At 44.3% G+C, this 18,123-nt stretch overlaps 1 protein-coding gene across 3 annotated transcripts in view; it reads right to left on the reverse strand.

The window, feature by feature from the left end:
- The window catches only part of ENTPD1 (ectonucleoside triphosphate diphosphohydrolase 1), a 75,266-nt gene that overhangs the window by 14,616 nt on the left and 42,527 nt on the right, over window positions 1-18,123 (reverse strand). For 2 of the 3 annotated variants that reach the window (XM_084846679.1, XM_084846680.1), the window contains 5 exons: window positions 8,018-8,142; window positions 6,089-6,206; window positions 5,307-5,457; window positions 4,186-4,345; window positions 360-596 (listed from right to left, as the gene is read on the reverse strand). In XM_084846679.1, the coding sequence (XP_084702805.1) occupies window positions 360-596; window positions 4,186-4,345; window positions 5,307-5,457; window positions 6,089-6,206; window positions 8,018-8,142 (791 nt within the window). The remainder of the gene's footprint in view (window positions 1-359; window positions 597-4,185; window positions 4,346-5,306; window positions 5,458-6,088; window positions 6,207-8,017; window positions 8,143-18,123) is intronic. The other variant, XM_084846681.1, reaches the window with a different exon arrangement.

The raw sequence follows: 18,123 nt of genomic DNA on the forward strand, positions 1-18,123 counted from the left end.
ACAGTGGTGCCTAGATCTGACCACTCATCCCAGCAAAAACTTTTTGTTGTTGTTCATTCTCTTACAACTGCAACCTGAAGACTTGCCAAATTTGGTGAAAGCTGGATCCAACTGAGTTTAAGCTGATGCCTACAGCTTCAAAATCTCTTTAAGGGAGTTAATTTTCTGGAATGAAGAATGTGGGTAAGGAAGATGCTCCAAGAGTATTTCTGGGGAAAATCTCCAGGTTTTATAAGGTTCAGGGTTTGCGCTGTCAGCATTACTGAAGGAAACAAGCCCGTCGATGGTGAAACAAAATGGGCTGTCTCATAAACTTCACCCTCTACCTGCTATCCCGTGTGTTGGCACCCCACACTTACGATGACATCATTGAGCAGCTTGAGGCGGAGTGCCTGGTCCTTCCCATAACACAGAAAGCTGTGTGTATACACAGTGTAGTTTTTGCCGTAGAGAAGGAAGTTCACTGTATTTTCTGGTGACTCAATCTTGTCCTGGTCTGGTACAAAGGTGATCTGTGTGGAAGCTCCTCCAAGATCCAGCGCCCCTATTGTCCCAGTACTGAAGAATCTACGAGGCATAAATTTTGGCCAGATAGACTGCAAAAAGAACATACCAGATGGGAGAAAGCTGCTGTAGAGCCTGGGCAAGGGACAGAAAAGATAGGTTTGGGGAGCCAGAGCAGGGGACTAGACGCGGGAAAACGGAGGAAATCAGAAGGTTAGAGCAATGCTAGGTAGAAGGTGAGTTAGGAAGGTGGACGTATTTATTTAGTACATTTCTAATCTGCCCAATAACTAATGTTCTTTGGGTGGATTAGAAACAGTTAAAAAACTAAAATGCCATATAACAGTTAGAAATATACGTAACCAACACAATTATTTAAAAGAATAAAATACAATATAATGCAAAACAGTGCAGGAATCAATAAAACAACCATAATAACCTAGAACTAGGGCTCTAAAATGCCTGGGAGAAAAGAAAGGTCTTTGCCTGGCATCAAAAAGATAACATAGGTGTCAGGCAAACCACTTTGGGGGGTTTATTGCATAAGTGGGGCGGCACCATTGAGAAGGCCCTCTCTCTTGTATCCACCCACCAAGCTTTCTTTCTCATGGGCACGCTGAAGAAGGCCTCTGAAGATGACCTAAGGGTCTGAGGTATGTTGACAGAGAACAAGGCTAATCATGGGAAGATACAGGGGGTATTTGTAGGAAGGTTGGCAATGGGTACCATAGAAGAGAGACACACAGAGGACATTATCATATGACTGGTGATGAGTTCTTGCTGGTGATGAGTTCTGAAAAGGATCTGCACAAACATTGTTGCTTTTTACATAGTGTTCTACAAAACATTATACAGTGAGATTAATTTCTTCTGACTCAAGATGGCACCCCTGTTTGCATACTTGACTAAGAGGCTTAAGGTGGAGGAGAGATTGTTGCAGATACAGTGCAGGGTTGATGATGAAGTAGGTGATAAAGTGTCAGGGACTGAGGTGATTTATTGAGAACAGGTTGAAAGGAAATTAGTATCACAAGCATGGGGTTCAAAAAAGAAACAGGCATCCCTGTAGCAGATGGTGATTTTATGGTACCTAAGCTCTAAGCTATGTTTTACAGTATGTCTTATAATGGCCACAGTTTTAGAAACAGAGCTAAGTATATGTCAGTTTAACATATAATGCCCCTTCCCTGCATCTTAGCATAACTGTATTTGTTTTTTTTCCTTCAAAATTCCTCCCCGCCCTTGAATATCAGTGAACTGGAGTGTTCTGTCCATTTGGGTATCCATCAGCAGGGCCTGAGCAATGCAGGGTTGCGGTGGCCCCCAAAGCTTGAGGATTAAATTATGTCAGCTCCTTGCTCCTTATTCCTTCCACAATATGGCAGCCTAACAAAGCTTACAAAGCCATAAAGTGCTTTTTCCATTCAGCGATACCATAGCAGCACAAAGGCTTTTGAGCTTTAAGTGCAGAAAGCAGCCAGACCGGGGCGGGGGGGGGGGGGGCTTCCCAGCAGATGGCTCCTAGCATCAGTGGTGCAAGTAAGGCTCGACCTTAGGGTCAAAGCCCAGGGTCTTGCAGTGTAGAGAGGGCCCAAATGACCACCCAAAGAGGGGCAGGTGATAGGAGCAGTGGCAAACAGGCCCAGTGTCAGCACCTAGGTCAGCATGGGCATGCTCACCAAGGCTGACACTGTTCATCGTAGCAAACTTTCTCCTTATTTTAAAAAAACATTTTGGGCATTTCTACATGAGGCTTTTGTACCACACCTTTACCAAGGCTTCTGCTTCCGGATTCATTGCAGGATTAAGACCAGCTCCCTCACACATGCTCTTCCCTAGGTTTTTCTTTCTCTGCCTTTCTATATGTGTCATTATATAACCACTAGATGGTGCTGTGGTACAGCAGAACTCTGCAATTACAAGATACTCTCATTCCGCCCTTTCTAAATAATACCAGACTTTCCTTGTTAGGAAAAAATGTGATAATAGTTGCAAAGCATGAGAGAGGCCCTGGAGGAGGATGAAATCATGTAAAGGACCTACTACAATGAGTGAGCAATCACGAGCACACAATAAAAGCCTCCTGCAGAAAGGCTCTCTATGGCCAGGGGGCAGCCAGCCAGGCATGTACATAGCTACAGATGCTCATTTTATTATTTCATTTGAAAAAAGATATTATACTTTTCTACAGCAAAATGCTCCTTATTCCCAAGTAAATGTGTTTAGCATCAAGGTAGCAGAAGCAAACTCTATTTTATTCCTGCAATCATGATGGTGCTATGATTTAGGTGAGTTTAAAATCTCTGCATGCAAAGAGTATTTCTCTGTCTAAAAGGGATGTGTGTGTGTGGGGGGGGGAGCATCCTATAAAGCCATTAAGTCCAGGATCTAAAGTCACCTAGCTGTGCCACTGCCTAGCACTACCAATCAAAAGACATTGTGCAGCTATTCTGTCTTTTCTTCCCAAACGGATTTTCTGTGGTACGAAAAAAAGATGGAAGAAGCAGTGGGAAAATGCAGGAGACCTATAAATTGAAGACAATGATGTCTGGACCCCACTGTAGAATTGCCTCTGAATGAGGCAAGGCGATTGCACAATAAAAGCCTCTCCGGAAGCACCTCAGACTATAATGGTACTTCTGTCCCTTGGAAAGTTATGTCACTTTCCATTAGGATCAGCTACTGCAGTCTTTTCCTTTTACAGGCTTGGAGAGGAGAAGCAAGGTAGGCAGACTGAAGGAGCTGCTATTACAAGGATGAGACTGACCATGGAGGATGCTGCAGATGCCAGGAACATTCCAGCTTTTACAGTCAGAAGCCCTATTGGGCATTGAGAGTTTCTACTGCAGGGGGCGGGGGGAGGCATAGTTCTTCTGCCACCCTCCTTTCTATCACACTGGAAATCAGGCAGGGCGGGGAGAGGACAATAATTAGTTGGTGGGGAAATAGCATTTTCCTAGCAATAGGAAGTTGTTGTTTGAATAGTGGTAAAATACAATTCCCCTGCAACTGGCATGCTAAAGAGAAAGGTATCTGGATGTCCCACATTAATAATGACTGTGCATTCTCTGGACATAGAAACAATAGTCTATAACAGCCCAAAGAACAGACAGCAGGGGGCTAATTCCCAGCCAGGCATAAGCTGTGCTCACTTATGACAGTATTATATCCTCCTTGCACTGGTTTCCAAGATACTGGACAAGTTTTTATTGGATCAGGTGACCGCATATGGAACATGTGAATCAGCTGTCTAACTGGTGCAGTAATCGTTTAGGTTAGGAGAGGAGGGAAAGTACATAGTGCATTTAAATTAAACTATGAGAGACTTAACATGCTAACAATCTGTAACTCCACAAAGAGTCTTTGTGGCACTTTAAGAACTTACAGATTTCTTGTAGCACAAGCTTTTGTGGACTTTAACCCCTTTCATCAGGACTCTGGTCCACAAATCTTGTGCCACAAGAAATCTGTGAGCCTTTAAAGTGCCACAAGACCCTCTGTTGCTTTTGCTACAACAGAGTACCATGGCTGCCCCTCTGGAATTTGTCAGCATGCATTACATTTTCATTCTTAACAATCTCCTGAACGTTGGGGTGGAATTGGGGTCAACAAACACTGTAAGGAAGGAAAGCACAGCCACGCTTCCTGGGGCATCACTTCCCTTCTGACATGGCACATTACCTCTTTGAATTTGCCCAGCAGGTAATTAAGGGTGATCCAGCCATAGGCACCTTCTTCCTCACCACTGAGGATCCTGGCGCCCTGGAACTTGAAGGGGTATAAGCGCAGTGTCGCCTCTACTGCAGAGAGGACCTTTTTAGCAGTATCCCCATTTTCCAGTCTGCGTGTAGAAAAGAGGGAGCAGGGGGTTAAACCAGGATCCCCAGCTATTTAGGGCCACTTCTGATGTTCCATATCCTTCTTTGCCTTTTCAAAATGTATGTTGGGAACAGAACAGAAAATGATATCAGATGTGCGTGTTTGTAACACTGGATAGGGCAGATGCTTTACATCAAGCATGTAAATTATGAAGAAGGTCCTGAGAGTTTTGTGAGGTGCAGGTCTTACCTATATCTGGCCTGTCTACCATTGCCCAAAGAAGGTCATGAATCTTCTTCAGTCCTTTTTTGTCTGCTTTCATATGGGTATTTTTGAAATAGGAGCAGAGAAACGTAATATCAGAAGCAGCTTTCATGCCACTGTACATATAGCTTCCTGGCTTCGAGCATCTGATATACCAGGTGTCTTGGCAAAGGGTTTACCTCCAGGGATTTGATAGCTATTGCAACATTGGCATGGGTAGAAAGTAGATAGCTGTAGAATAGTTGTCTGAGTGAATAGTAGCCATTGTGGGGATCCTGCAGCACAGTGTGAATAGTAAGTGGGGGAAATGGAGGGACGGTGCTCCCCTTCCAACACACTTACTTTTGTAAGATGTAGAAATCTTAGTGCATAGAGCAAATGAGGTTGGTAGAAGGTATGGGGAAGCAACACTGCATCATTATGCCAGGCAGAGATAGGGGGCAGTTTCCTGAACTCCCATCTATGCACACAGTTGAGCATCACTGAGACACGTTCACATCCAGCTGAATGCGCTAACGCCCAGCTTGTGAAATGCTGGCATTGCGGAGGACTAACTCAGACCTCCCAGGGACAGGAGGGGAAAAAGCCAAACTGGACACAGATGTAAAACTCTCATCATTGCCAACCCCAGTGAAACCTTTGGAAGCTTCTCTCTGTGATCTTGCCTCCAGCAAACACACTATTTCGAAGGAAGAGCAGGTTGTAGCCTTCTTTGGTACCTCAGCAGCCGCATGCCAGCCGTTGCCCCCAGATACACAGGTGTCTCGTTATGTTTTCCTTCTGGCACAATCTCCTTTGCCTTATCCATGCAAGGCTTTAAGGAGACACCAGCTTTTTGCACATCATTGGCATATCCTGAGATTCCTGGACCTGGGAAGGAAAATGCAGAGCTTTGCCAACCAGTTTTGGTCCAGAACTGAGTACACTATTCACTAAATCACCAGTTCTATTCCAAAGTCACCCATTCCAAAGTCATTTCTTCACAAAGAGAAGCTGAAACAAGCCATGGGTTATCTGAGGGTTGTCTAACACTCAAGCAGCCCCTTCGGCCGGGGGAAGCCAGGTGCCCACGGGGCACCATGCATGAATGATGCCTGCAGGTGCCCGGCATAACACAACAGCCCTTGGAGGCAAATTAAGCCTATGAGCTGTCATGTTGTGTGAACCTGGTCCTAGTCTCTGATAAGAGGAATTTATTGTTGGGGGAAAGGACCAAGTAGCAAGGTTTATAGGAGAAGGAGACCTATCAGAACATATCTGTTGAAGAGGAATCTGATAACACCTTTGCTAGGGGAGGAAGAAGCACAGAGTAGGGTGCCCAGAACTGGACACTTCATGAATACCACTATTTTATTGTGGGTTTCCTTGTCAATTTTCCCAATACAGCGCTGGGTGGGATCACTATTGCTATGTGAGGCTCTTTTTAAGGTAGGAAGGGTATGTCTGCCATCACATCATCTCTCTCCTGTTGTAATCAGCCCCATATTGCCCATTTCCTTACCATCCACTCCACACATATCCACCTGCTGAACCACTCCTGTGTCATTCTCTTTCTCTGCTGGCCATTCGTATATGTACAAGCTAGTGTGCGAAGAACCAGCATCCAGCACTATCCCATACTGCAGAAGAAACAAATCAACAATTTCATTCAGTAAAACTCAGCATATTGGGAGGATGTGATGGAGATGCACTGGTGTTTAGGATGTTATTCATTATTTGTTTCTGTTAACTATAGCAAAAGCCATCATGGCGGAATTTTTTTAAGGAATGCACATCTAGTTCCTCTTGTTTCCTATTGTCTTGAAAGCAATGTTGTATTTTGGAAGAAATTAACAGTGTCCTTTTACATTTAAGTAGTCATGAATCATTACATTGTTCAGACTAGCAAATACGGCCATCAAACCTGGGACTTTTTATAAGCTCTCTATTTCCTGCCCATGTATTTCTGGTTTCAAACTGAGATCCATCTGTATAGGATATAGGAAGCTCAGACCTATAATGAGAAGCCATGGTTGGCTCTTTAAGACTCACTTGTCACTAGCATGTCACACTGCAATTTTCGTTTCATTTATTACATTTCTATACTGCCCAATAGACAAAGCTCTCTGGGCGGTTTACAAAGATTAAACCCCTTTAAATACATGCATAATATAAAAACAGTTTAGCTACAAACATATAAACAGAGCAAACACACATACACATATCCAGGATTGGATCTAGAGACAGGAAGGATCATTTTGCCCTCTGCACATGCAATACTTATTTTAAAGTTTATAGGGGGTTCCCTGGGTTATGGGATCTTTGAATTCAATCCTTCCAAACTTCCTCGCCTGCTACCTGGAGAGATGCAGGTTGCTATTGAAGGCAGTGCAGGAATTACTAGCGTCATCATTAATTTGGCATTTGACTTGACATGGGACTGCTGGGTTGGGAAAAATTCTGCTCTAGAGCCATTTGGCAGACAAGCTGGATCAAGAAGAGCACAGAAGGAGAAGTGCAGTGCAAAAGGTGTGGGTGGGACATGAATAGGCATGGCATCCTGTGAGAGCTTAAGTTAACGTTTGACACTTGGGGGACACTGCCAGACAAGGCTTTTATTGTGCATTCACCCTGCCTCATTCAAGGATTATACCGGAGATCCACATGACAAAGTCTTCAATCTGTAAGTGGTGGGAAAACCCAAGAAGTTTTCCCACCACTTCCACTTTTTTTTCTTGCCAGAAAAATGAATCGGTTAAGGGGGAAAAGGCAGCTGCACAATGCCTTTTAATTGGTAGCACTAAAAACCCTCCCTCTGGAAGCACCCTGGAGCACATTTTTTTCTGGTTTAACTTCATTCTTGTGTTCAGGAAAAAATACATACACATTTTCAAAACTGGCTGTAAGAAGAATGGACAAGCATCCTTCTTGCAATTGCAGGTTAGCTCATTTAATAATGCCTCCTGATAATCCTCTCCTTTGCCTGGTCAATCAGGGCTCAGGAATAGGAGTGTGGCTCATGTTGTGGGCAATGATGATCCTTCTGGGATTCTTTTGCGCCTCAATATTGACAGAGAAAGGGAAGGACTGATGCTGCACGGGGCCTCCCAACTCCAACAGGCATGGAGCAGTGATAGATCTAACATGTTTTAAGGAAAATCTGTGCTTCAGTGGTAAAACACCCACTATGCATGCAGGAAGTCCCAGGTTTGAACCCCGGCATCTCCAGGTAGGGCTGGATAAACTCCTGCCTGAAAACCCGAAATCCACTGCCAATCAGTGTCAGGATTAATGGGTTAGATGGATCAATGGCCTCATTCAGTATAAGGCAACTTCTGATGTTCCTATGCTTAATTTTTCAAAGCACATTTTAGTCCCTGTGAAGGCCACTTGGGTATCACTAGTCTAGACTGTTCACGGTGTTTCAGCATGAAGCCCTTCTGTGACCTACTTTACTGTTCCTTGTGGAACGATGGTTCTGTGTGACAGCCACAGCGATTAAAGCAATTATGGCCACTGCTAAGAGAAATCCTGTGATGATGTATTTGGATCGGAACCACCTCCACCGCTTGGTACCTGCAATCACAGCAAATAGAAGATGGCATCAGAAAACACACAGCATTGCACCCTAGAAATACTGATTCCCTCACACGCACGCATGCATGTGAACACACACTTTTCACAGCTATCCCACAAGGCTGACTGTCAAGCCCTGACTTTCAAGGATATGATCTGATAGGGTTATACAGAAAAGTTGAGAGGCAGTAATTAAATTCCACTCCTCTCTGATACTGGAGCCTAGCCCAGCAAAGCTGCCAGGCGTCAGCTGCCACTCACCACACTGTCCTAGTGCAGATGTTAGATCTCAGCCCAGCTGCACAAGCCTCTCCCTGCCTCTGCTTTTATTTTTGATCTCTGCATTTGTGCAAGGCTATTCCTGGACTAATACAGCTGGACTTCTAAAGTTCCACAATAAACCAGTTCTGGCCTCTCTGCTGGCTCCAGCCTGATTAAACAGTTGCCAATTAGAGATGGATATACAATTGTGCCAGAATGGCTTTTAAGGTTTGAAATGTCTTCAGTGAATACAGCACTGTCTAGCTATGGGTTTTTAGAAATTCATAGTAAGTTTAAAAAAGTATTAAGGGTGCAACCCTAAGCAGGTTTAAATAGAAAAAGTCCTATAATTCGCAGCATTCTCCATCCAGCCATGCTGGCTAGAATGCTGGGAGCTGCATAACTTTTTTTCTGTCTAAACATGCATAGGATTGCACCCTTAATCTCTTGCATATTTCCTTTACACTTTATGGTGAAACTGTCATACAGACTGCTTTATGTCAAAACATAACAAGAAAAGAACATCAATTTTAAATAAGAAATAAACAAATAAATGAAAGGACACATGACATCAAGATAGTTTAAAATGGATTTTTCCAAAACTTCACGAGATCAACTGGTTGGGTTCTTTAGAAGATGTTGTGATCTTCCAGTTTCACTTCTGATTTTTTAAGAGCAGTTTTCCGGTGGGGTTTTAGAGTGTGGAAAATGGAGTATTATCTCTGAAAGTGAAAGAAAATACATTTTCCTACTTCTGTAATTGTGATATTTCTCTGTAGCACAGTGTCACCCAGAAGTTATGTTCCTTTTCCAAAGGAAAAGCTCTTTGTGTAGAGCTTGGATCTCAATTCTGGGACAAAACCAAAAGCAGATACAGCAATTAACAGCCTTATGTAGAAAAACTCTTTGTGCAATAGAACAAGTATAGTGACGTTGTAGATGCTGGCATGCAGTGAGAAGCAAGACAAGAGAATCAATCTCTCCAATGTTAGGCTAGAGTGACTGAAGGCACAATCCTATGCGTGTTTACACAGGAAAAAGTCCTACAACTTCCGGCTTGCTGTACAAAAGTTGTAGGACTTTTTCTGTCTAAACGTGCAAAGGATTGCACCCTTAGAAACCCAAAATAGCACAGGAGGATCATGTGTTCTATCAAGGAAAAGGTAAAGGTGTCCCCAACCAGTCGTGTCCAACTCTAGGGTGTGGTGCTCATCTCCATTTCTAAGCTGAAGAGCCAGCGCTGTCCGAAGACGCTTCCGTGGTCATGTGGCCGGCGTGACTGAACACCGAGGTGCAAGGAACGCTGTTACCTTTCCCGCCGAAGCGGTACCTATTTATCTACTTGCAATTTCTTGCTTTTGAACTGCTAGGTTGGCAGGAGCTGGGACTGAAGACGGGAGCTCACTCCATCACGCGGCACTCGGGTCTCGGCTGTCCTGCCGACCTTCCAGTCTGCAGTTCAGCGTCTTAACCACTAAGCCACCACGGCCCCACATTCTACCCACATTCTTGTGGTTCTATCAAGACCACAAGTGAAATACTACCATACTTAAGGAATCTAGAAGTCATATGGCATAAGGATTTTGGTCAGGCCTCAAATTCATATAATAATAAAAATAATAACAACAATACAAAGTACATGCCACTTTACAAAGAATGAGTGGACAGGTCTCTGCTCCAAGGGGCTTACAGTCTAGAAAATGACCTAATGGAGATAACAGGAAGGGGAAGAAAATGGAAGCAAGAGAAGACTACATAATTATTGCAGTAATGTGTACTTAATCTTGCTTACAGTAAATAGGATATAGAAAGTAGGGGGGTTGCCAAAGGTTTCATGAAAAAGGCTTTTCTACTGCCCATTATAAATTTGTAGCACAAGCAAATGTAATAACTACCTGTGAGGTGGATACAAAGTGTTCAAGAAATGGGCCAACCTAATTTAGCCTGGGGTTAGCAACATCTTGGAACACCAAAGGACATCATATCATTACTAGAAACTGGCACTTAAGCATAAAGCTGTGAAATTTCTGAAAAATTTGAAATTAAGGGTGCAAACCTATCCGCGGGGGGGGGGGGGACGATAGGGAGAGGAACTGCCATATGACACATTGTGTCAGGAGCCCCCTAGCTGCCTCTTGCAGTCCCCACCAATAGCCAACTCAGGACACAGGCGACGAGGAATTCTTTCCGAGACTTTATTCCTTTATTACTTTATGACTCTTTCAGAATATTAGTCACTAGCGCCAAAGCAAGGAACGGCACTGGGGAAAGATAGCTGAGTAGCCTAAGCTCCAGGTAAGGCAGTTGGTCCCCGTTTGAAGGAGAACCACGGGAAGACCCTGAACTTATGGGCTAGGGAGAGATCCTCCCTCTTTCCCTTGGGTTTGCGCGCCAAACAAGCGCTACGCCTCCTTTCCGCGTCCTCCATCTGTCGTCGCTCCCTGCGTCTGCGCCGAGTGTCCAGCAAGCCCCCCTCCAGCGCTCTCTCACTGCCAGGGTCACTATCTATCCCAGGAATGCCGGCAGGAGGAATCTCTGCCAGCTGCTGTGCCTGTGAGGGATGAGCTGGCTCCTCTCCCACGGATTGCTGTTCCTCCTCAGAATCAGAACTGCTCTGGGGCTCTATTGGCTCAGTTTCCACCCTGACACTTTGGATGTGTCGTATGCGCAGCTCCACTCTCCCCGCCCCGGAATGCCCACCAGAACGCCCCTTTTCAGTTGCTCTGTGCTCCTCTTCTGAGCGTGGAGGATGGGGCTTCTCCATGCTGCCTCAGAGGCAGTGCGGACGAACGGGGAGGTCGGTTTTCTGGAAATGACCATGGGCTCCAAGGTCGGTTCCCAGAAATGAGCATATCTTATGGCCCTCTACACAGCGTCTAGTGGCCATAGGATTGCTCCCTACGGGCATTTTTTTTTTTTTTATTTTGTGCAGAGGGTGGAACACATTTTGGCAAACATGAAATGAAATAAATGCCATACTGACCCTTATCAGTAACTCTCAGTATATGTTTATGCGGAAATAAGTCCCATTTGGTTCAATGGGCTTACTCCCAAGTAAGTGGGTATAGGATTTCAACCTTACCCACCAGCATTTGACAAAGTGGGCTCTAACTCTGCCACCCACCCCCAGTGTTCCATACCACTAAAGGGAGTGGGAGCGGGGAGTTGATCTTTAAGGTAGCACAGCTTTTTGTTGATTTTGCTACAACAGATTAGCATGATTATCCTTCTGGAATGTGACTTCCTTCTCAAACCTAACCTTTGCTTCTCACTTTAAGAATATTATGCCATGTCATGACTTGGAGCCTAAGATAAGTTAACTTAATTAAGTCCATGAGGTCAAGTTTCTCATCCTCTCCTCCCTCCTGCAGCCATGTGCCACCACCTTCACCCACAAAAGTCTCTCAGAGGCCCCCCTGAACAATGTGGGATGGGGTGCAGTGGGCTGCTGTGGGGAGGAAGAGATGGGAAATTTTCCTTCCTTGACCTTCCTTAAGACTGCAATCCCATACTCACTTACCTGGGAGTAAGGCTCATTGAACTCAGTGAGACTTACTTTTGAGTAGATGCGCATAGGACTGTGTTGTAAGGTAACTTACCTTGGGATCCAAGCCTGGTTCGCACATCATGGCAGCAATTCCTGGGTTGTATAACTGAGGAATTGCCGGGGATGAGCGCCATGTGTGAGCCGTTTCTGATTTTAATCAACAACCCAGAAACACACCCTGTTTCTGGGTTGTTTTGTGATCTCCAAACCCGAAAACTCTGGGTTATTTAGAGGTTAGACAAGAGTTAACCCAACAACAAACTATGGGAGATTGTTATACCGTATACTTATTCAAACCTGGTTTGCATATCAAATAACCCAGGAATTGCCATGATGACATGCAAACCGTGTCTTTATGACTTGGCAGTTACTACATAAAGTAGTACTGTTTCAGGTTTTGTTGCTTCTTGATTTGAATGTTGCTGTTTGGTGTTTTATATGTAATGATGACATACTTTTAATCTGTTTTTATGTTTTCTCAATACTTGATTTATTGTTAGCTGTCTTGAGGATCCACATGATAAAAAGCTGGGGTGAACGTTATTGTAATTATTATTAATGATGATGATGTCTAGTATATTTATTAATATATTTACTTTTATTCAAAACACAATTTCAAAAGTACTGTTAGAGATGGAGCTGCAAGCTGTTGCATCCTAAGCTACCATGCATACCTTTTTGCCAGTCGGCAAATAGGAAATAAAATAAACATTGAAAATAGCAACCAACAACATTGTGGTAAAGGAAAGAGGAAGGTTGTGTTGTCTGGCGTTAGAAATAGTTTTGTTATGAGTTTGCTGTCTGATTACTGTGAGTGGGTCTACCAGTTTTGAAGACACAAAGGCAGAAAGACTGAGGGTGCTTCTAGACGAGGCTTTTACTGTGCAATTCTACTGTCTCGTTCACAGAATTTTATGGGGGGGCGGGTCTAGATGACATCATCTTCCAGTTGAAGCCCTCCTGCATTTTCCCATTACTTCTTTCATCTTTTTTTTCTTACCTAAAGAAGTCCTTTAAGGAAGAAAAAAGACAGAATAGCTGCACAGTGCCTTTCGATTGTTGGCCCCAAGAGCCCTCCATCTGGAAGCACCCAGAGAGAGAGAGAGAGATGTAAGTGTGCTTCCACACGGAGGGATCCTAGCGCTAACAGACAGAAGGCACTGTGCAGCTATTCCATCTTTTTCTCTTTAATGGATTTTTTACGTTAAAAAAGAAGACGGAAGAAGTGGTGGGAGAACATGGGAGGATTACAAGTGGATAATGAGATTGGAATTTTCTACATGAAGCTTTTAACCCACACCTTTACCAAGGATTCTCCTTCCGGATTCTTTGCAGGATTAAGTTCAGCTCCTTTACATATTTTTTCCTCCAGGGTTTTTCTTTCTCTGCCTTTCTATATGTTCCATTATACAACCATTAGGAAGCACCGTGGTATAGCTGAAGTGCACAATGCCATGAGATTCCTATGGCGTTATAGAGGCCATTCCAAAAAAAATCACACTTTCCTCCTTAGGAAAAAAAACACAATAATGGTTGCAAAGAATGGGAGAGGCCTTGGGGGATGATGATGTCACGTAAAGGACCCACAAAAGCTTTGTGTAGAAAAGGTCTGCCTCCCCACCCCGTTGTTGTTCAGTCGTTCAGTCGTGTCCGACTCTTCGTGACCCCATGGACCATAGCACGCCAGGCCTTCCTGTCCTGCGCTCTCTCCTGGAGCGTGCTCAAGTTCATATTCATTGCAATATGAATGATATTCATTCATATTGCAATGAATATCCCCACCCCACCCCTTGTAAAATTCATTGAATGAATGAGGCAGGGCAATTGCATAATAACAGCCTCGTCTGGAAGCAAGCTGAGTTAGCTGAAGATGAATCTTCTTGTAGGAGTGCCTGATGTTTGCCTCTAGTTATGCTCAGCCTGTGTTTTTGTAAATAAAGCAATTATTACAAATACATCATTGTCTCCTGTGCTCTCTCATCTGAAGGAAACTAAACTTAAGTAGTTCAGCCCTCAGAATGTTTCACTATTCAAGAAAGAGAGTAACCGTATACAACTACATTAGTATGAAGAAATAGTAGTCATGTTTTAGAGAAAAAGCTCAAAAATAATATCCCTATAAGAGTCGGACACGACTGAACGACTGAACAACAACAACAAAATGTAATTACACAATTTTACCAATCATTCTGAAATAGAAACCATTTTATCCATATCCCCTCCTCCCACCATTTCCCCAAACATTTTCAGATTTCCATTTCCAAATTTGTATGTCTGCACATCTCTACTGAGGCTGAGAAAGAAACAATCATGCTTGCATAATAACTAAGGCCTGTTTAATGCCATTTAGAAAAGCAGCTCTATTGAAATGGAATAGAGATGCTCCAACTTAACTCTGGTTCCTGAAGGTATCAGAGTCACCTTCACTGATCCAGAGGATCTGGCCTTAAAACTAACCAGGGCTTAGGTCCACAAACCTTGGAATGCCATGAGCATTCCAGTACTAGAGCACGTTAAGTAATGAAAGAGAGCCTTTGGATATAATCCAAGTGCCTCTTTCTGGGATCTGGGTGCTTCCAGATGAGGCTTTTATTATTTATTATATTTGTTTACAATAATTATACCCCACTCTCCAGCCCAAAAAAGGCTCCCAGAATGGCTTACAAACAGTAATGAGACAGTCCCTGCCCTCAAGCTTGCAATCTAAAAGACATGACACAAAAGCAAAAGGGATTGGGATGGAGAAGGAAAAAAGTCAAACTCAGGCACCAGTTCTTAGTTTCAAAGTTCTCATAGATGTTCCTTCTGGCAGGGAGGGGTGAAGCAAGCTCCTTGCAGCTGCTCCCTCTCTGGTTGATATATGGGGCCAGACTGGTCCTACATTTTGTGTGGTGTTCTTCCTGGGAGGCAGGGTGTACAGCCTCCCAGTGGCCTTTGGTTCTCTGGTTATGGTGCCATCACCCTGCCTTATTCATGGATTTTTACGTGTGTGCCCAAATGTTATCATTTTGCACTCATAACACTCTCCAGGAAGAGCCCAAGACGTTTTGCTGCCTGAGTCGAAGGACAAGATAGTGCCTCCTCCTATTCCATGTACAGAAGCTGACTAGACTGGCAGTTGCATCTTTCTTCAACACTGAGGATAGGACAGCATCTTCCACCACACCTGAAGGCAGCAGGCTAGCTTAAAGTACACGGGGCAGGCTGTGTAGCACACAGCTTTCTCTTCCAACACTTTTCTGCCACCTCCCAGCATGTGCTGTCTGAAGCAACTGCCTCACTCTGCCTAATGGTAGGGCCGGCCCTGACCCTCTGATATTTTCCCATCTTTTTTTTCTTGCCACAGAAAATCTGTTAAGGAGAAAATATGGAATAGCTGCACAAGGCTTTCTGATGGTTAGCACTAGGACCCCTCCATCTGCAAGCACCACGATGAATAACCACAAACGAATCTCCACATGACTGGGATAAGGGGAGTGGGAAGGAGGACGTTCAGGTTGGATGGTTTGACTTCCAGGTTGCATCAAGTCCAAACATCTCTACTTTTTGAAATGAAGGGTTGCAATGCAGGACTTTGCCAACGAGGCAGCATGTGAGGCCCCTGGCAGAAGGAATCTATAGCATCAAACAATGCATCTAATACTACGCAGTCCAAAGCCTTCCAATCCACCCTTTCCTCCCCCCGCTAAGGCAAAAAATGAGAACAGGGTTGAAAACTATTCTTGTTCAGGAAACTGGATGCTAGTGGCTGAGGGTGACAATTAACATGGTAAGGATACCTAGAAAGGCTGAGAAACTGGCTGACTAAAGCAAATGCGGACTCTGAGCAAGGGGAAATCCCAGGATGGCAGTGAGCCACGTCCTTGGCTGCTCAACAAAGCAGGAGGCAAATGGGCATAAGGCCTGGGTGGTGGTGGTGGTGGTGGTGGTGGAGGAGGAGGAGGAGGAGGAGTCCTAGCGACTGAAGTGCTGCAGCTGCACATCGATGGTTCCTTTCTGGCTGCCTCCAGCTGGCTTAAATCAGATCAGTTCACTACTGAGCAGAGACTGGCTCTCTATCTGTCAAGTAAGCAACTGGCAGCAGTGACGAGAGAGAGGATGAGGAGCAATAGCAGCTGGTTATAATGGCGGGGAGAAAGTAGACTCACTGAAGGAGGGGGCTCCATTGAGGGTGCTATGCTGCGCAAGGGCCTTTAAAAACTTGGAACAGGCACTGGGATCATAATCAAATACCAGGGCTTTTCTTCACATCTCTTTAACACACCCTAGGAGTGCTTTCAGGATGTATGGTGCATCTGTGTTTCAAGATGCAAGAATGTGTAGCCTTAGGTTAGCCTTCTACAACCTGGTATCCTCCAGATGTTTTGGACTTCAATTCCCATCAGCCCCAGCCTTCATGGTCAATGACTAGGGATGCTGGGTGCTGCCCAAAACATCTGGAGGACACCAGGTTGGGGAAGGCTGCTTCAGATGATCACTACTCATAAATTTTAGAGATAATGCAACACAAATTCTGGAATTGTTTTTCTTCTAGAAGAATACTACTCTTTTGACATGACCTTTTGACTCCTGAGAGAGGGAGCATGCATGTCTTTTAAAAGGAATTTAGCAACCACCCCTACACTTTTGTTAAAATTGAGTTAGTGGATTTGCACAGAAAAATTGAAGGTAAGCACCCAAATAAAAATGAAAATATCACAGAAGTACAGCAATCCCTTTGAAGATCACACAATGTCTAAACATATTCCTGCAACTGCAGAACCCACTTCGTGACATGCGACTGCTTGAAGAAACAACTCCTCACCATAAAGGTGCCTCTGGGTGCTCACCAAAGATTTCTTGTTGAACTTTTCCCATACAACCCTGCCATGGTAAAGCGGCAAGTCTCATGGACACTGGAGCCAGGGGGGAAATGTGATGCCTGAAAGGCTCAGGAGCAAAATGAGTAAGTCAGCCACTTCTTTTCCCGGCAGAAAACCTTGAAAAGTTGTGACATTTTGAACATATGAAGAGCTGGTGACAACCGGCTCAGGAGGGTGTTAGAAACAGGCCTTGTTTCAGCTCCTCTGAGAGAGTGGCAGGTCTGTTGTTCCAAGCCGCGAGGCTGCAAAAGTGGTGACGGTGAAGGAACAGCCAGAAGTTGAGCCCTCCCCGAGACACACACACACTATGCCCCACCTTCCCTTTCCCACAGGGGTTCACACAGCCCGGAAGTGAGCACATAGGGGGCTTTGTGCTCTCCATGGAATCCCAGCTTTTCTGTTTGTGTTGGCAACAAGTCGGTGGTTTATTTCTGGCAAAATGTCATCAGGGAGGCTACAGACAGGAATTCCCTGTGACCAAGCCAGCTCAGCCTGACAATCCCCCCCATTCACCACATCAGCACCAAGCACGTTCCTTCCATCTGGAGACAGTCGCGCTGCCTGGGTCCCTGCTCCAGCAGCACAGACAGCAGCTCCCAGCTGCAGGTCCCAAGCCCTTCATACACAAAGCACGAACAACAGCAAAAGGCAACAGCTGGGGATGTTGCTAGGCGCTTCAAGAATTGGGGAGCAGGCCCATAGGACACAAGTCTGCACAGCATCAGCATATGCTAATTTACATAGATATATGCAAATTCAGAAAGAATTACTAGGATGCATTTAAATTTCACAGGAGGCAAAACCAGCCAAATAATCTCAAATTTTAAAAAAGCTTTCAATTAATTTGCACCCTGTCCTAGATCATCCCAAACCAATGGAAAATGTTTTTTCCCCTAAGATTAATTGCCATTAAGGGGAAGATTGTGTGTGTGGGGGGGATGTTGTTGCAGCATAGGGGAGAGGGGAGAGTTAACCCTTCCCTATCCAGCTTCAATCCCCCTTGAAAACTGCCTCTTGTATGGCAGTTAGCTTCAAATTAAAAACAAACAAACATATACAGCTGCAAAGTTATGTATAGCTTGTAACTGGAAGTCTCCAAAGCAACCAACTAAAGCGCAGTTGATTAATAAAATTTGGGAGACTATGAGTATTGTGACGAAAAAGTATATTGTTTATGGTTTAATTGTCTAATATAATATCTGTTTGCATGGTTGATGTGTTATAACATGTCTTGTCTCTCTAAGACTTTGGTAAGTAGGGGGGAGGGGGAATTGGAATGTTCAAATTTTAAATACTGTCTCTTGATTGGCT

Source organism: Heloderma suspectum, chromosome 3 (genome assembly GCF_057233095.1).
Source record: "Heloderma suspectum isolate Gila_16-S chromosome 3, 16-S_ref, whole genome shotgun sequence".
In the NCBI taxonomy this organism is placed as follows: Eukaryota; Metazoa; Chordata; class Lepidosauria; order Squamata; family Helodermatidae; genus Heloderma; species Heloderma suspectum.